Consider the following 19,782-nt stretch of genomic DNA (forward strand, 5'->3'; position numbering starts at 1 on the left):
GATATTAAAGCTTCTCTGAGTCTACCGGCTGTTTGAAGATAAATTTCAAAATCAAAGACAAGAACAACAAGAAAAAGAAACTGGTATCAGAGAGTAAAGAGAGAAACAGAAACAGAAAACAGAATTTCATGATCACTCACCAGCTGGAAGTGTGTAACCCCAACTGCACATTTGTCATTCATCTCCTTCTGGTGTTTATTCTGAACCAAACACTCCATCAGATCGCCTGTGTCGATCTGGTTATCAGCTACATCCTGCACACACAAATAACAATGCAAACATCCAAAATGTTTCTATTTACGTGACATTCAGGGACAAGAACGCACAACACCACCACGGTGTCATTGTTCAGTGGAATAAATGAAAATACTCCGGCTATACTCCGGAAAATAAAAAAAAATGTTCGGTGCGTTCACACTGAACGCGATAGATGCGACCAGAGCTTCAGGTTTACATGTAAGGTCAATGGAGGAGCGCGATGAAGCGCGACTGGGGATCGCGTGAAACTTCAGAAGCAGATTTGCGTCGCGAAAACGCTTCTCTGCCTGATTCGCGCAACCAAGTAGCGCAACTGACACGTTTGAAGTGCAAAGTAAAATACGCGCTGCAGTTTGTGTGGTGCATTTTGTGCATTCGCGCTTACTGCGTCTACCGCTCGAGTTGGAAAAACCTGAACTCCAGCGTCAAGTCGCGCCACGACAACCAATCAGGAGCATGGTGACATGATGCTCTGACCTAGTTTAAAGGGGCAGGTCCAGCCAAAGCCATTCATTCTAGCAATCAGTAGTTTTCTGATGAGGCAGCAGGCTCTCCAGGGCAGAAACAATGTTCTTATTTTTCTCCTCCCTCCTTCTCCCTGAGGCTCTTCCACTTTAAGCTGGGTCCTTTTTATTCCTGTCTTTCTGTAAATAGTTATATTTTATATATTTATGTTTAATGTTTTTCTGTTTGAGCATCTTAATATTATTTCAAATAAATTTTTGTAATGACTAATGTGTAAAGCATCCTTTACACCCCTGCTCTGCTCTCCACAGTGAATAGAGAAGGGAGACTCTCTCTTCAAACGCTAGATCGACAGCTGCCGTCTTGCGAGCATACCATCTAGCACTACTTCCTCCCACATTTTCCGCTTCACGCGGGGGAAAATTGCATATTTTAAAGCGCGACCAGTTTGCTTTGGACGCGCTTCGAGGTGAAAATGTGCACGCGACCAGCTAGGGGCGTGTGGCGCTTTTTGGTCGCGTCTATCGCGTTTGGTGTGAACGCACCGTTACACAAAAAGAACAGATACTGATCCTGTTGATGGGTTAAGGACCTCGTACAGTCTTGTCCAGCTCTCTAAAGTAATTGTCTCTCTCCTGGATTAACAACCCTCTGAGCTATTAAACTAACCAGATCAATATTCTAGAGTTTTCAGTGACTTGATGCTTTAGTCTAAATAAAAAGTGTTCCTTCGATTATTTTAACGAGTATATTCTCTGAGGTACCACATTGAATAACATTTATTTTAGTGCAGGCAACAGAAAAGAATGCATTAGTGTTGGCCAATGCATGTGTAGGCGTGAACACAGTATGCAAAAAAAAGACCAAAAGCACTGTGAGCAACTGAAACACATCTTTACGTACCCTGCACATCTTTAGGATTTGAGGATTGAAGACAAAATGTTTTAAAGTCTCTCTGACACCATGCCCACTCTACATAACTTAGGTAATGTAACTTAGGTAACTTTACTTAAGGTAAAGTCAAATATGCTCACGTGGCAGTGTGCCTGGATGACGGGCTCACAGGCTCTGATGAGGAGAGCGTCGATCTGGATGTCCTGAACAACGAAACAGACAGCGACGGGTCACAAATGTGAAGGTTAGACAAGAATCGCTTGTGTCAACACTGTTTCTCTAACAGCTCCCGCCTGCTTTCGGTTTAGCTTTGCTAACCTCTGACTCCAGCTCTGTCAGGTTGCCCACGACGTCCTTGCAGCCAGAAACTAAGTCCTCCAAATGATCCTGCAGACACTCCAGCTCCTGGACAGAGGCACACATTCAGCAGCAAGAACAAAAGTAAGCATTTCAACCATTACTGTACTTGCGGCAGCCCCTAATGGGTGAACCTCTGCATCTATAGGCCTGTTTACATGTGAACTAGACTAGTCCCAGTATTTTCCAACCGCAGGATTAACGACACTGTGTGCACATCAAAGGCCACAGGCTGGCAGAATGGCGTCAGAGAACTCTAGCAGATATCAGCAGCAGTAACAGCCGCTGTGTAGCTCACCTGTCCAGCATCCGTCTTCTCGCTGCACCACTTGCCGAGGTCGGTCATGCAGCGTTTCTGCAGCTCCGGGTCCAGCTTCACATCCAGCGCCCTCTGGTGGAGAATCCTCTGAACTTCCACCTTACAGTCCCGAGATAACTAAAAACAAACACATACATCACCAGTCACAAGTTTGAAACACACACCCATTCAGAGTTTTCTTCTGTGAGGACCCATGGTGATGTGTTGATGTGTATTAAGTAGTTTAGTAAGTGCCAGGTTCTGATTTATATTGAACATCATTGTCACAATCATTTGTCTTTTTTCCCCAACAGAACTGCAAGGACCCTGCTGGCAGAGAACGCCTTTTACAGGGTTTTATGTTTGTCGCTGTAGCTGGTTTGTTATTTGTTTGCTTACATTCTCAGTCTGCTCAGTTAGTCTCTCTCTGGTTGGGACCTTAACCGGACTTCCAGGTTTTATCACTATCATGTTATTTTGGATGGAGGAAATGGATAGCTAGTTAATTAAATTAAATGTAGATTAAATGTGTTTCAAAGAGGTATAAATTGTAAACTATATGTAGCTGACTAGATTGAAAGGGGGGTATTATGCATGATTCATAGTTAAAAACATGGTTACCTTACACTAGGTGTTGATGTAGCCTCTCAGTTCATCGTCTACCTGATGCCTCTCGCAAACAGAAGATTTAAACAGCGGGTGGTTGCTCTGAGATCATACAGAGCCGGTACTGAGCCAAAGTCCTGAGCCACCCCTCATTTCTTTGTATTTTGCATCCAGAGTGAGTTTCTTCTACTTTTTTTTAAAGTGGTCCGGAGCAACAGTTCTCCAGCCTTTCAGAAGATCTTTCAAAGTTTTTTGTTTGACTTTTGCTGCTTTTTCCCTAATTTTTCATCCAGTTTTTGTACAGTCTGTTTTCAGAGGATTGTTTTTACACCTAACTCCAGGGATGATGCAGTGTTCTGTCTACACAAAACAGACAACTTAGCAAGGGGCCAATTTGAATTTGTCTTGGAATGGTGTGAAACGTGTCCCTCAAAAATCTGAGGAAACTAGTGGCAGACCTAAAAAAACAGACAAGCAATATAAGAAAGTCATGTCCTTAAACAAGGAAAAAAAACAAACAGCAAAGCACCTGAGAGAACTGTCCACAAAGACTAGACTGACTGACTGACTGAAGAAGCTGGCCATGAATTTCCATTTATGTTTATAATACTTTAGTTGACCAGTTTCCCATTAACTGTGTGAAGAAATAAGGGCTGCTCGAGGCTTTTGCATAGTACTCTATAGTAGCAGTCTGAACCCTGAGCTTGAGATTGTTTGTACTGATCTAATTTTTTGGGGAACTTTTGAACTATACAACACAAAATAAGGAAAACCATATGACAGTGCTGTGTTGCAGGGCTACCTGGTGACCAAGGGATTAAAGCCCAGACTGGCTATACCAGCTAGGAAGCCTTAGGATGCACCTGCTGCTTGTCTGCCCTCGTTTATCACGAATTACCTTTCAGAGCTGATATAAGCTGGAGGAGAGCAGCTTGGAGGGTGGGAGAGGCTTCTGGTGGATTTCCTCCGTGTGTTTCTGTGCTGGTCTAGCCTAGGTGTTGGAAAAGGCCCATTGTGTGTGTTTGACCAGCCCACCGTGCGTGGCTCCTTGTGAGTAGCTCTCAACTAACCATTTTAAAAATCTATAAAAACCTGAATTCTCCCTGCTACTATACTGATTTACAATAACACAGCCTGCATTGATTGAGGTCACCATCCCCATTCAGTGCAGACTCTGAATGTACCATGACACATTACTTAAACCTCAACTAAGGTTGTTTACTCGTGTGGCTTTTTATCTCTGTGGATCTGTTCATGCTGCCTACAGTAAAACTCCATCACGAAGCAGAACTTATCTGCATTTGTAGAAAAAACGCATCATGCATGACAGCAATTTCAGGGCAGTGCTTTCAACCTGCAATGAGCCACGTGGCAATCTGGATGAACTGCTTTTAAAGCACGAGGGATTTTAGATGTATAAGTTAAACAGAACCTCACAACATGGACTGAATATGAAGCACGATTTGAAGCATTTTCTTACGAGCCAAGTTATTTTTCAACTTCTGTTTTTTCGGGGGGTTTTTTAACTATGATTAATTTCATGACAAGTATTCATCTTTAGTGTTTGTATCTGTTTAGTGGTACCTCTTGTATCACATACATTTGTTTTCCTGCAGCTGCTCAACAGTTTCAAGTTTTAATCCAAGCGTGTTTAGCTTGCCAGATGGCTGTGCATTTACACACATAGTAAAGGCTTTTTTTGTGTGGATGAAACAGCTAAAATGCCCCACCTTTCCGAACTGGCGCTCACACTCAAGGTTTGTGACACATGCATACACCATGATTACTGAGACCATATAATTATATCAAATCAAGCTGTCAAGGGTCTTCTTTATAATCAGTGTAATTACCCAAAATCAGGGCGAAGTGGACCTTCCAACTCATTAATTTTTGGGAAAGGGAGAGAAACTGATTATATTAACTGATTTCAAAGCCAAGCAGAGCAGTCAGGGTTCATCATTTGAACCGAAACTGTGACATAGAAGAAGGGTACAAGCCAGCGCTACAGTAGCAATTTGTGTCACGAGAGTGAACAACTAAATTGAATCCTGCTCCTAGATTAGCTTTCATAGTTTTAATGATGGATTTTAAAATGTGTTCCTGTCCTCTGAAGGACTTGCTTTTACCATCTATATACCAAAATTAAGAGCACTTTTGCATTAGTTTAGGTGTCTTTTAATTTTAGGTTCCTGTAGTGTCGGCAAGATGCATAAGACCAAAAATCCAGATACTTTTCATAACTTAATGCAGACACATCATCATTCACACTTTTAAACATTTGAAGTTCCATAGAAGTAAAATTTGACATTAGACTGACTCTGATCATGCCCCAAGTTGTTCTAGCGCCACCACAGGGTTAGCAGTTTTATTCAGCCTCGCTCCAACCAGCACCATTACTATCATCATCATTATCATCATCATCATCGAGTTAACTCCTCACCAGGATCAGCATGAGCTGATTTAGGTAAAATTAGAGTTCTTACCTGCTTTTCCGATTTCACCTGTTAAATTTAAAAAACAGAGTTATGCCTGCTGCTATGACCAAATATAACCCTAAACCAACCAAAATATTATACCTAAACAGCTTAGTGTGGTCTAAAGTGTTTGCTTCTGCTGTCAACATACCCGTCTTCCCTGCTCCTCTGTGCGGTAGGCATGGCGATAGAGGCAGGAAAAAACGGCGCCCGGTGGCATCACCTCATTGGTCTCGTTCCAGCCATGTGTGTGGCAGAGGCGGGCGGCGTCAGCCTGGCATTTCTTGTAAAGGATGGGGTCCAGTCTGGAACACAAAGACTTAATGAATACTAAAACACACCCACAAAACGGACCTCCTTCCAGTCCTGTTTCCTGCTGATTCAAGTCATTCTATTGTACAGTTTCAACTGTTTCTTTCTCATGTTACCCATCACTACTCCCAAAATCATCTGCCTGCCGAATTTTCTGATACACTACATGGATAAAGTTACTGGGCCACCTGCACATTACACCTACAGGAGCTGCTTGGGCATGGAAACCCACACCACAAAGCTCCCAGCACTCAGTTTTTGCGCTGACGTTAATGCCAGAGGAGGTTTGCAACGCTATAGTTCTTCGTTAGCAGAGCAGTGGCGATTTTTACCCACTGTGCACTTCAGCACTCTTTACCTTACAATATAAAGCACCTTGAGGTGAATGCGGCTGTAATTTGGTGCTATATAAATAAAACTGAATTGATAAAATCACATGAATTCAAAGGTTAAGAGGTGTGGCCCAATACTTTTGTCCATAAGGTGTATATAAATGGAAAAAGTTTTACCCCTTCTGCTATAACAGTGCTACACAAACTGTATCATCAACCCTGTTGCATTTTGCGATGTGAAAACTCTTGAACTTCTGAAAATTCCTCTTGGTATTCATGCTAAATGTCCAAGATAAGACAGGATACAACACAATGCTGAGATTAAAATGAATAAACCTCTTCTGTTTTCTTCAGACCACCTGAAACTAAATCTCATAACTAAATTAATTACCTTCACAAAGCCCTAATACCCTTATACAGGATGTGGGGAATGAAATGTAGTGGCAGGGGACATACTAATAGCATTGGCTCCTGCGTCACGAGTAGAGCGAGTGTGTGAGTCACCCTCATGATAATTTCTACCAGGTCACGAGGTCTTTTGCGTGCTGATGAAAAAAAAAAGAGGCTAACTATCTAGCTGGACTTAATATAAACCAGGAAAACAAGCTTGAACACCAGAGAAGGTTCTACTGCTGAACAATGTCGATTTGTCGCATTCCCATCAGCATCAGCGGGCACACTCACTTCCAGTCTCTGGATATGAAATACTGAAGCTCTAACAGGCGGTGTTCACAGTCCTCCACCATCTTCTCTGTATACAGATGCTCCATCAGGCATGAAAGGATCCTGCACACCGACACACACAGACATACCAGCGCATGAACCGGTGTTTACCAGGGAATCCGAAGAATGAAAAAAAGGCAGATTTTGAAAGCAGACGTCCTTCTCCTGCAGGTCTCCCTTGCTGTTTTAAGCCCCTTCCATCAGATAAGCGTTAACATTTACATGTGATGCCTATGGGATAAACATATGCTGGGTTTTTTTTGGGGGGGGGATCAAACCCCAATCTCCCAGGTCAAAGTCCTACGTTTGAGCTATCACCGCACTGCATCTTACCTGCGACGTGGATATTTTCAATCTTTCATGCTACAGTTTCTAAAGCCGAAAAGCAGGAGCCAGAGAAGGTGCAGGAGTCTAAGCTCCCTCTAGACTACTTGAATTACAATTTGCTGAATGGTAATTACGCAATTTTCAACACAGTGCGGCTCCCCTTAACTTCAAGCACATACCCGATTAAATCGTGGTCGTGGTAATTAAGACAATTAATTTTAGCACTTGTGTCTGTTTTGGTTCCTTTTTTTAATATTATCATTATGACAAAAAAGCAGCGTGTCACTGTTGTACTCGGTCATGATAACTGCAGCGGTGAAAATATGAATGCTTATGTACTTATGTAAGTCTTAATCAAAGCTAAATTTAAAAAGGATCATCTGATTATCATTTAAAATTCCAACTAAGCTTAACCTAAAAGCAGTTGCATGTGTCTGCACGTGTGTAACCAACTCACATTGGGTCTCCATTGCGGATGTGTTTGCAGGCAGTCTGGATAACGGACTCGCAGGCCTCGTTGAGTGCCCGGTCGATCCGATAGTCGCCTCCTGGATCAGCGGACTGGATCAGAGTCTGGAGCTGCAGTGAGGAAAAAGAATATTCAGGAAAAAATTTAATGGCAAGAAGCTGGATTTTATTTATGTCTTTATTTTATTGACAACCTATCAACCCCCAGTAACTGCAAATCTGATCAAACAAAATTCTGCCCAACATGACATGACAACTCAGAGGACCAGTCACAGTGTCTGCTGTTTGTGAAGTATTTAACCATTACAAAATCTGAATGTTCTTCACTGACAACAACATCTTTGATAACTAAATTTGCAGTTTTATTTCATGATGACTGATTGAATGAAGGACTGATTATTTCATTGCAATGGTCTTACAGCGTTCTGGCAGACGCTGTCGATCGCATTGCTCCGGTCACTGCGACCTATTCTCATCAGACAGTGCAGTGTGCGGCCTTTGCGGTGCAGGCCAGAGCACTGAGCCTCGATCTCCGTCCGGCAGTGAAGCACGATCTCCGGACTGAGAGAGAAATCCTCCATCAGCATCCGCCGGTAGTCCAGCATCTCCCCCTGGCATTCTCCACTGACCGGATGCCCTGCACAGCACAAGAACCAACTATTACTAACACAATTAACAATGAATGCACATGAAATGTAGATAACTTAACACCCTATTCATTATGTTTGCAATTATATTTATAAAAAAAGAAATACTCTTAACTTAAAGCTGTGTTCATTTACTTTTTGGCTACTCTGGGATTTCAAGGTCTCATTTAACAATATATTCTAAATAAATTCTACATAGAGAGTTTAAGTCCACCACATAAGGGTTAAGTCCAATCTTTACTTGTTAGATACAGGAGATTGATATTAAGAAGATTTTTGCAAACCAGAGTTAATGACCAGTGTGTCTCTAAACACATCCCCCACCACCACCACCAACAACACCACTCACCACGGTGCACAGCAGCTTCGAGGCACAGGAGCAGGTATGACAGTCGGGCTTCACGAGCACGCGGCAGGCTGGTGTCCAGGCTGCAGCGCTGCTTCCTCAGGTCCAGCTTGCAGGCTTTAGCCAACGAGTAACTAACTCTGTAGTCCTGAGAGATGAGCTTCTGACGGGTGGTGAGAGCATCACGGCACTTTGAAGGCGAAGGAGGGGAGAAAGGTTATCAGAGACCAAACAAGTTCACTAAAGCTTACTCAAAAGCCCTACAGAGTTTCTTCAATCACGATCGTGCAGCCCTGTCAGCCACGCCAAGGAACAAGATGAATAAATTAGATGTTTGTACCTTTTCCGACATGGCCTCTTCAAACTTGTGATTGAACAGACACTTGTAGACTTTCCCTTCTCCTGCCTGAATCTGTGGAGAAAAGCAGAAAAGGGTTTCCGCTCTGAGATGTTAAAGGGATGTGCCAGCACCACACAGCTTGTGTTTCTACTAGAGATGGACCGATCCGATATTACGTATCGGTATCGGTCCGATACTGACCTAAATTACTGGATCGGATATCGGCGAGAAATAAAAAATGTAATCGATCCATTAAATATCAAAAAAACACCTCACAAAACTTGCGACACGGCGCAACTCGGCTCATAACCGTAGCACGTCGGAGCAGTGTGCTCACGTGATAGAGCAGCTGTGTGTATTTGTAGCCTCGCTACCAAACCAGCATTTCATCTCCGAGGAAGTTATCCCAGAGAGAAGTAAAGCAAGTGTGTAAGTTCATCTCTGAATGTTTGTAAAGCGTTCCCATGTTAAGCTTAACAACCGATATATGGAGCGACTGACTCTCTCTCTCCCTCACCTTCCTGCGGCTACTTCAATCGTGAAACTGCTTAACGATCAGCTGATCGGCTTTTCTGTCGCGAGTCCTCTCTCTTCTTTGTTTTTGGTCCACTTCGCACCAGAAAGAGGAAACCAGCGGCTGAACAACAGCAGCACGTTTAACCTTGATAAGCTGTTGTTAGAATTTATTTAATATTACTTTCTACACCAGGATCCTTTTCTACATAGCTGACGGCTGGTAACTGTGCAGGGGCGGATCTAGCAAAGTGTAGCCAGGGGGGCCGATAGGGCATGAACAGGGAAAAGGGGGCACAAAGACATACTTTTCTTTCTTATTCTCATTTAAAATGCCTAGCTTTTAATAAATAATTATCTGAATCTTACACCCAAAGTTTTAATCTGATTTAAAATGTATAGAAGTCCATTACTGTATATAGTAACTGTTAAGTCTAATATACCCTAGTAAGCTATAGTACTTTTTTCTTTGAGAAGGTACCATCTGTGAATTCTGCAATTCTGTTGAAGAAAGATGTTGAATCTATTTAATTATTCTTGAAAAATAATTTATTTCTGTGCATTTTTTTTCACCCTGCATCAAATTAAAGTTGATTACATCGATTAAGCATCATGAGGTGGAGGGTGGGGGTGGTTCCTATTTTTTTGCTGGGAGTTTGCAACCCTATTAGTTAGGTTGCTTAATATTTCTGCTAAGTACTCTTTAAAATACCAGAATAGGGAGGATTAAGTTTATTAGATTGATCAGTGTTCCTGAACTATGAAATATTTTGGGTGCAGTGTATTTTTTTACATACAGGTATAACAGAATAGCTTTAGTGTTGTTGTTTATTTAAACTTGAGTATGAACTTATACAAAATGCAGCAAGATATTAAAAACAGTTTTATTGATTAAAAAACACACTATATCGGATTCATATCGGTATCGGCAGATATCCAAATTTATGATATCGGTATCGGTCATAAAAAAGTGGTATCGTGCCATCTCTAGTTTCTACAGTTGGAAACCAAGAGAAACCAATTAATGTATAATTTCCATACTTTCTGAATGCATTAACTGTTTGTGTCTGATCACCGGAAGCATGAACATCATGCAAGCAGCGGTAGAGCCTCCTTACGTTCTGGCAGAACCTCTCGCGGTCGTCTCGGCAGGAGAAGTAAAGGTGTCTGTCAAGGTGAAAGTCGTCCGAGGACAGTTCCGCCACCCGCAGGATCGCTTTCTGACACTCCTCTTTGATTGGATGAGCACGATCCTGTTGCTCCACCTCCCTCACTAACGCTTTCTCCAGGCAAGCGATCACTTCACCCTGGGAGTGGATGTCCTGTAAAAAGACATCAGGGATTCAGAGAGAGGGCGATGACACTCTGAATATGCTGATGATCTATAGCAGGGGTGTCGAACTCCAGGCCTTGAGGGCCGGTGTCCTGCAGGTTTTAGATATCACCCTGTTTCAACACACCTGAATCAAATGATTAGTTCATTACCAGCCTTCTGGAGAACTTCAAGACATGTTGAGGAGGTTGTTTAGCCATTTAAATCAGCTGTGTTGCATCTAAAACCTGCAGGACAGCGGCCTTTGAGGCCTGGAGTTCAACATCTGTGATCTATAGGCATGGTGTCATAATGTAGTGGTTTACACATTCCATTGGCAAGCAAAGGGTTGCTGGTTTGATTCCAGCTGACTTACAAAATTCTTGCAGACCAAAGAGTGGGTTGACTTTCACCTCCATACAACGAGAAAGAAATTAATGGGATTTGCAAAAACGTCCAACTATATTTTACCAAATGGAACTTAACAATGTAATGTGGGTACAGTACAAGACTCGACACTATTCATATGTTCGAAAATAACAGTAACAAGTGTTGCAAGTGCATAACTGCTAAAAATCTTAGGATTAGTTTAGCCCGTTTCCTGGTGGTTACTAGGCAACATGGTTACAATATAATATGTAATATAGATAAGAACCTTTGTAGGCCTAAGATGTACTTTGGACTTTGTAGGAGGACATCATAGACAAATGGAAATTTTGTGTATTATAATAAGCACTAAATATCCTGCACTTGCCACTTGGAGAGGTGGGTTTCCTCTGGTTACTCCACCTTATTATTTTTTTGGTTTAACCCAAAAAGCCGGTAAATGAACTTTTCCAGATTTATGGACTCCTTTTTATGATTTATTAACTTCTGCATATATTTGCACAGTCCTGACCTTGTGTCCTATGTTGATGCTGCCACAGCGCAGGCTGTTGATATCTTCTTTGCATTTGTCCATGAAGCCACAGATCAACCTGTAGTCGCTGAAGATGATGCTGGTCATCTTGGTGATGTACTGGTTACACTGGTACTCACTGATGTTAACACGGTGATCCACCAGGCAGGACACCAGGTAGCCCCTCCCTCGCTCCACCTCATTACACTCCTTTATCTGAAGGTGCGGAACATTTGACAGGTCAGAGCAGAGCAAAGGACAGACTGAATGAGAAACACCTAGAACTTCCCTGTAGAGTCAAAGGCAGACTGACCTCAGTGATGGTGCTCTTACAAATCTCCATGGCCACAGATTCAAATTTTGGATCTGTGGTTAGATTGAGTTTGTAGTTCCACAGAAGCTGATTGAGGGGAAAAAAAAGTTAGGATTTCAATTTCAATCCAATGTATACGTTAATTAGAAATGAACATGACTAAAATACAAATTAAAAAAAAAAAAAAAGCCAACTCATTAACTACAACTAATAGCAAAGAGTTTGTGGTGGTCGTATAAAGCATTGCATTTAATTAGATAATATCTCTTCTTTATTTTGGGGGGAGGCACAACTGTTAAAAGTTTCTCTTGAGAAAGCCGCTTCTAAACTCACACAGTTTCTTTGTGAATGTGATGTTGAAATAGTCCAAATCTAAGTAATCTATCCTGAACACTTTTACAAAAGAATAGTTTATTCAGAGAGAACTACGCCTCCCACGATCAGACAGTCCCCATCCTGAAGACTGATGATTTTTTTAAGGATTTTAATGATAGAAATAAAACCTTCCAATGTGCTCTTTTTATTGTTTTCTGATACTCTGTGTATCACTTTCTTATCAGAGTGGTTCCAGCTGCAGCATCCACAAACAACAGTCGGACCACCCAGAAAATAAGACTGCTTTCCATGCTGTAATAAAGACAGTCCAAGTGCTCCATTAGCCTTGTGAGGGTTTCATAAAACTGTCTGCTGTTAGCAGCCCTGAACTCTGACTATTGGAGGTTTATCATCCAGAAGACACGGAGACGAGCTTTAGGAAGCTCTTAACGCAAAAAGAGGTGAAACTCCTAATTTAAAGTTAGATGGTGGTGATGTCAGTGACGGTCATCAGCTGGCTGTGTGGAAGCTGAGGGTTCTTCAAAGCTAGTATTTAGAAAATGTGAAAGGACCTTTTTAATGTTAAACAGAGGAAAATGTTAAACAGTTTATTCATGGTCAGCAGTCACTGCTAATTAGACTGCTTTATCTTAAATTCTCTAAATGTATCCAACAATCTCTCCAATTATACAATGCATTAAAATATGCAGGTCTGTGACACCACTCAAAAAATATACTGAATTGAATTGGTATGCACAGACTGCTTTTCAGACAGATATTGTATTAGATTCTACATTTCTACTTGTTTACTATTTATGGCACTAAGACATATTTCTAAGATAATATAATCCAGTTTACAGTAGTGGTTGTGGCCCTGAGTCAATAAACATACTAACATACTTGCAGAACGTTTACCATGTTCACTCCTTTATATGCATATTAATATTATATAAATACATTTCATGCAAGCAGTCATCTCATTGGACTTTATATTGTAAGGTAAAACCTCTAAAATATTAGAGAGAGAACTACAACGATCCCCTATAAGGAAAACACTATAAGGAAAACACTTGGCAACATGGTGAGGAAGAACTTCCATTTATCAGGAAGAGATGTCCAGAATCAGGTTCAGGCAGGGGCAGACCTCTACCATGACTGATTAAGGAGTGAGAGGAAAGAGCAGACAGAAAAGTATAGAGATAAGCAACAAATAGGACAAAACTAAAACCAATTATATCTGCTCTAGTTGGGGATGACATAAATGTTACAAATATTTGTTATGAATAAATTAAAGGCATAACGCAGTGATCACAAGACATGGATGGAAAAGAGTCGTCAGGTGACAAAGGTTCGTAAACTCAGATTGCCAAAAATTTGAGTGTAAACTTTTCAGCAGTTGGTACATCACAGCTCAACGGTAAGTTGTGAAACTAACAGTGAAAAGTTGATCTCTGTGTGTGTTAGGATGTTCTGTCAACCTTTGAAATTACATATTTCAATATGTTTGGTTTAAATTCTTTAACAGCAGGGGCAAATAACAGTAACTTTGACTTAAAAATCTGTCAGGTGCAGTGAAATAATTCCAGCAGTCCAAGCAGGACAGGTATGTACCACCCTGCATATCCAAAAGGCTAATTATCACATTTGATTTCTTGGTGAGTTAACTTTAAGCCAAACAGACTTGGTTAAAATTTTGATTTGGCCTGACAGCATTAGCCGAGTATGAAGGCACGCCTCTGTTATATCTTTCTTTCTCTCACACTTGTACTGTTTGATTAAAAAGTTCTGTGTGAATTTGTGTGTTTTAAAAGAACTACTCACATGGTTGCAGTCAGGAGCAATATCAGTTTCCTGCAGAAAGACAGAAAGAGCGAGAAATGTGAACCTTCAGTAGATTTAAACATCTTTCAACACTCTAGTTTAATCTATGCTTCCATCAATGAGACACAAATACTCATTTGTACTTTAAGGGCTACCTTGGTATTTTTACTACCATGTTTTGTCAACATGCTGCAACAATGAGATTTCCAAGTTCGGCAACACCCTAACCTAAACATGCATCAGAACCAAAAACCAACTCTTAAAAAAAACTCCAACTTTCAAGCAGCACCATAGCCAGAGATAAAAGAAAAAGCTCCAGCACCTGCTTGTATTTCTTTGTGCACTGGTTGAACAAACTAGATTATAATAAGATAATAAGTGTGTTCAGAGGTGTCGGAAGGTTTTTTGTTTTATTAGTTCTATGTATATGCTAAACCTACTGTAGCATGCGTTGGTTAATAAACCAACAACAAGACTCAGCAAAGGCACGGTTAGTTACACTGAAACCCATTAAAATTGTTGAGCTTGTTGGCAAGCAGCCCATTTTGCTAAAGCCATGTGAGTATAGGCAGAGTTTCCAGTTAAATGTTGCTCATTTTCATTATTTATATGATGATTGTTAAGACTGATACCAAGATTTGATGATTTAAAAATCTGATATACTGGGAAATGCTTTTTTCATTCAGACACATAAAAACAGATTTCCCTAAAATTAGTTTATGTGCAGTTATTTAAGAGTTTAAGACAGTTTGAATTAATATATGCATTTTTAAAATATAGTTTGTTTTACTATCAAAAGTTGTCGACTACTGCTTTACACTATGCTCAACTATGCTTGGACTTGTTTCCAGTAGAGAATAGTGCCCTCTGATGGAAAACTATGCAACATGAACACAATAATATTGTGGCGTGTTGGGGAGCAGCTAGTTCTCTCCCATCATGCCTTGGGACATGTGCTGCTGTTTAGATGTTCTTGTTTTATTTTTTATGGTTACGTTACTTTTAACTGTCATCTTTAATGTTGTGTTTATACTACGGTACAAAGTCACTGACAGTTATTGTTTTATAGAAAGAATGCAGTACCATAAGTGAGTTCTGTTATGCTGTTATTGACCCTTGAAGCACATTGTAGCACAAGCGAGTGTTTAATAAAGAGCTCCCCCTACCAGCTTGGGGTTGAAAGGCAAGCTCCAACTTACTGTAGAGCTTCTTTGCTAAGATTTCTCTGCATGCCACAGTGGTGTCAGAAGTGGGATTCCAAGAGCATGGCCACTATTCTGAAAGAGGAAGAGGAGATGAGGAAGATTGAGGAGTTTATCACCCGTCTGGAAGCGGTGAATGGAGCACGACTGAAGAAGCAGGGAGACCCCAAGGCAGTAGCAAGTCAGCCAGGGGAAGTTCTGTTGGGCTTCCCAGATGGAGCCACACACCCCCACCCACTGGGAAGCTGTTGGAGCCGCCAAGGCATGCTGCAGGCTCCAAGACCACGAGCAGCCAGCCAGCCTCCACTCATGGTGATGCCTGGGAGCGGCACGCCCTCATTGCTGGCAGCTGAGGGGGACAACGCCAACTGCCTCCTGGACCAAGTACAGCCAGCGCTGCCATCAGGGGCTCCTGTCCGGGGGAGCATGAAGCTACCACGCTATAATGGGGAGGCACCTCCAGAGACCTACCTTATCCAGGTACAGCTGGCTGCTCAGCTAAATGGATGGTCAACAGAGGAGACAGCTGTCCAAGTCGCTCTCGCCTTGGAAGGCAGGGCCCTGCAGATCCTCACAGATCTTCAGCCAGAAGAGCGTTTAAGTTGGCCTGCTGTCGCCAGAGCAATGCAGAGTAGGTTTGGCCTCCGTACCCATGCAGATGATGCCCGAGATAAACTTGCCAGCCGCCCACGGAGACAAGAGGAGAGTCTGGGTGCCTATGCTGCAGACCCTCGTCTTAACGCACGAAGAGGGTACCCTGCTTTTGATGCTGCAGCACAGGAAGAGCTTGCTCTCCAGGCTTTTGTTTGGGGTCTCCAGCCAAAATGACTACAAGAGCACATCCGTCTGCATGCACCAGAAACCCTGGCAGCAGCTCTAACTGAGGCAGAAAAAGTGGAGCATGTGCTGTGCTCAGCTGCATGCAGCCCTGGCACAAGTCACCGAGTGCGTCAAACGGACTACGAAAGGAGTGACCAGGAGGAGAAGGCCCTCCAAACCACCCTCACACCACCCTGGCGATCTCGGCGAGGGAATAGACGAGCAAGTGGCCAATCCAGGGACAACTGCCATCGATGCGGAGAACCAGGCCACATTGCATGCTACTGTCCAGCACTGAGCCCACGAAGCCTGGCACCCCAGCTGCTGTTAAACTAAGGCGGGGTGGCACAACGGAGGAACTGCCCCCCCACCACCAATCTGTCCACTGAATCACACTTGCGGGTTGGCCTGCTGGGCCAGACACGGGGAATGTATCTGGACTGTGACCTTGCCGGCACCACCTGTAGAGCCCTGATAGACACTGGATCCACACTTTCCTTGGTACGGGCCGGAGCCCTCCCTGGTACTGATGGCCCAAGACCGGAGGGTTGGCAGCCTACTCTGCTCCACATCACCACAGTCATGGGGGAGCGCGCCAGAGTTAAGGGGAAAAGATCCCTCCTGGTGACTGTTGCTAACTGCACTGTGGACCACCGGTTCTTGCTAGCCAGCATCCAGGACCAATGCATCATTGGTCTGGACTTGCTGGCCAAATGGGAGCCCACAGTGGATGTGTCCAGAGCAATCCTTTACCTGGCCACGGAGGTTGTGAAGGTCCACACCACCAAGGAAGTCCCGCTGCCTGCCTCCGCTTTTTCAGCCAGCGTCAGGAAGCCTGAGGGCCTGTCGCCGCTGGCGGTGGAAGGAGCCTCTCCTTCACCAGCAGTACAGCAACTGTCCACAGAGACCAAGCAAGCTGTCGAGGACCTATACCAGAGGAGCTGCGAGGGTCTCCAGGTTGATCAGCAACGGCAGCTGCGGGAGTTACTCGATTTGTTTGCCGACATCTTTGCAGCCAAGGATGAGGACTGCATGCAAACCAGCCTGGTACAACACGAGATTGACACTGGGGATGCATGCCCCATCCGCCTCCGCCCTCTTCGCCTTCCCCTTGCCAAGCGTGCTGCAGCAGAGCAGAAGATCAGGAAAATGGCAGAGGCGGGCATCATTGAACCCTCAAACAGCCCCTGGGAAGCCCCGGCCATACTGGTTCAGAAAAAGGATGGTACCTGGCGGTTTTGTGTCGACTATCGTCTAGTCAACAGCATCACACGCAAGGACTCCTACCCATTGCCCCGGATTGACGAGGCCCTCGACGACATTTCTGGGTCCTGCTGGTTCAGTTCCCTCAATTTGCGCAGTGGCTACTGGCAGGTGGAGCTGATGTCAGAGGCCCGCCCAAAGACTGCTTTCTCCATTGGCCAGGGACTGTAGCAGTTTAAGGTGATGCCCTTCGGCCTCTGCAATGCCCCAGCCACATTCGAGCGCCTAATGGAGAGGGTTCTGGCTGACATTCCCCGCGACCGCTGTGTGGTCTACCTGGATGACCTCCTCGTCCACGCGACAAACTTCAAGAAAGCCTTGGCTAACCTGACTACTGTTTTCCATGCTATCCGCCAGGCTGGCCTTCGTCTCCACCCCAAAAAGTGCCACCTCTTCCGAAAGGAGACGACTTTCTTGGGTCACGTTGTCAGCGGAGCAGGGGTTTCCACTGACCCTGCGAAGGTGCCTGCTGTGAAGGACTGGCCCATTCCGGGCAACACTGCTGAGTTGCGGAGCTTCCTTGGCCTGGCATCATACTACCGGCGTTTCGTCAAAGACTTTGCTACCATTGCAAGCCCCCTGCACTGGTTCACACAGAAGGGCCGGGAGGTCCACTGGAGTGAGGACTGCGCCGTGGCGTTTGATCGGCTCCGATCTGCACTGGTTGAGGCGCCAGTGCTTGTTAGATTTGTATTGTTGATTGTCATTTATGCTTAGAAATATTTACTCATATATGCTTAGAAGTATATAATCATTTGTAGATTGAAAGAATGTCTCATCCTAGGAGGTCTGTAACAACTCTGTGTAGCATGAAGAGGGGAGTGCGTTCACTCCTCTTCAGAGTGTTCTGGCATAGATCACACACCTCCTAGGAGAGGTCGTATCTTCTCTTGCTGATATATGGTATAGCAAACACACGTATATCTGTTTGAGTCTAAGAGCCTTTTGTTCAGATGTACCGCTAGACTCCTGGCACCAGCTTTGGGGAGTCTTCCTGGGGTTACATCTTGACCCCATACACACATAGATACACACACACACACTCAGGGTATTCTTTGTTCACATGCATACCTATATAAGATGTCATATGTTAATGAACCTATGCATATTCATGTAACCACAATAAAAGAGCAGTGTTACGGGAGAGCGGACGAGAGCAACTGGGGTCAAGCGAAGGAACGGCGCCTGTCCAGTTCTCTCCCGTGCACGTGAAACATAAGGAATGTTGCCTACTCGTGTCTTGCTTGCTGTGTGGTCACATTGCCTTCAACGTTCCAGCGAATAGGTTCAAGCTACAAACCTATCATTAATTGGTCCTTCGAGCCGGATCCCTGGAGTCGGCATTCACCGAGGAGAGAACCCTGACGTCAGCGAGACGTGAGAATTTGTCATCGGGCCGGTGGATGAGCTGTCCGTTTTCTCTCCTCGACGAATGACGATCGGCGGGATCCGAGGCTGATATTACACGCTAAGCAACGCCGAGTAAGTTCAAAGAGCCCGACTCTATAACCGTGTGGTTGTGTTGTTCTCCGCCACTTTGTGAGGCGTTGAGAAGTTCGCTAGCGATAGGTACAGACCACTTTGTGAGGTACTGTAGTGGGTCCTCCGCCACTTTGTGAGGCGTTGAGTTCTCCGCCACTTTGTGAGGCGTTGAGAAGTTCATGAGTCCAGACTGTGCTGGACAATAGGCCTATTTTGTGTTGTTGTTGTGTGAATGCTGCGGAGCAGGCATGGTCTGTGACACGGTTGTTGTTATCATGGGTTCCCGAGCAAGTAAGACTGCCTCACAGGAGACAACACATTTTTGCAAGAATTTACTCCCAACAGTGCGAGGTATTTATATTCTCATAATTGTCATGAGCGTAAACTAGTCACGGGAGAATCTCAAATGTTAGAAGTTTTTAGGAAAACAGCAGCCTTGAAGAGCGTGTGGAGAAGGCCAGCCCACATCAGCAGCAGTTAAGCTATGCTCTGGTGAATGGCTTCCCCCACCCCGTGCTGACACAAAATGTTTTAGATGATTCTTTAGATTGCCCTGATCAACAACAGCCTGTGCTCCAGACCATTACTTTAACCAGTTGTTAACAGTAATCTGCATTAAGCTTAAGGTTGCTCAAATTTAGTACAATGACATATGAGATGAAGTAAAATAGGCAAATATTTAAACTAATGAAGTGCATAGAGGCACTCGACCTGTTTGAAAGACTGTCGTCTTATTATGAGCCATTGTTGAGATATAGAGCACACCTATGAAAACAACTATTATGCTGAACCCTGTGTGAAACAGCTGAAAACTACATGATGGAGAAGCTGAGTTGAATATGAAAATGTAAGTCTTTGCCACTGTGGGCAAAGCACGCAACCACTGTGTGAGGTTGTGTTGCTGTCTCTTCTGGGCTGATGAGCAAGCTACACATTATCAGATCAGGAGCTGGCTGAGAACTCATCAAGGAAAGGGGAAGAGAACTATGATAACTCG

General features: G+C 43.7%; 1 protein-coding gene across 2 annotated transcripts in view; it reads right to left on the reverse strand.

Annotated features, from left to right (window-relative positions):
- LOC116333732 (Golgi apparatus protein 1-like) overlaps positions 1–19,782 on the reverse strand; it is a 56,148-nt gene that overhangs the window by 16,729 nt on the left and 19,637 nt on the right. Inside the window, exons 2-16 of one of the 2 annotated variants that reach the window (XM_039601111.1) lie at positions 14,020–14,049; positions 11,884–11,970; positions 11,571–11,786; positions 10,479–10,682; positions 8,848–8,919; positions 8,511–8,697; positions 7,934–8,151; positions 7,504–7,625; positions 6,681–6,782; positions 5,504–5,657; positions 5,362–5,379; positions 2,273–2,410; positions 1,936–2,022; positions 1,758–1,820; positions 141–254 (exon numbers count right to left, since the gene is read on the reverse strand). In XM_039601111.1, the coding sequence (XP_039457045.1) occupies positions 141–254; positions 1,758–1,820; positions 1,936–2,022; positions 2,273–2,410; positions 5,362–5,379; positions 5,504–5,657; positions 6,681–6,782; positions 7,504–7,625; positions 7,934–8,151; positions 8,511–8,697; positions 8,848–8,919; positions 10,479–10,682; positions 11,571–11,786; positions 11,884–11,970; positions 14,020–14,049 (1,812 nt within the window). The remainder of the gene's footprint in view (positions 1–140; positions 255–1,757; positions 1,821–1,935; positions 2,023–2,272; positions 2,411–5,361; positions 5,380–5,503; positions 5,658–6,680; positions 6,783–7,503; positions 7,626–7,933; positions 8,152–8,510; positions 8,698–8,847; positions 8,920–10,478; positions 10,683–11,570; positions 11,787–11,883; positions 11,971–14,019; positions 14,050–19,782) is intronic. The other variant, XM_031756985.2, reaches the window with a different exon arrangement.

Source organism: Oreochromis aureus, linkage group 1, assembly GCF_013358895.1.
Source record: "Oreochromis aureus strain Israel breed Guangdong linkage group 1, ZZ_aureus, whole genome shotgun sequence".
Taxonomy (NCBI): domain Eukaryota; kingdom Metazoa; phylum Chordata; class Actinopteri; order Cichliformes; family Cichlidae; genus Oreochromis; species Oreochromis aureus.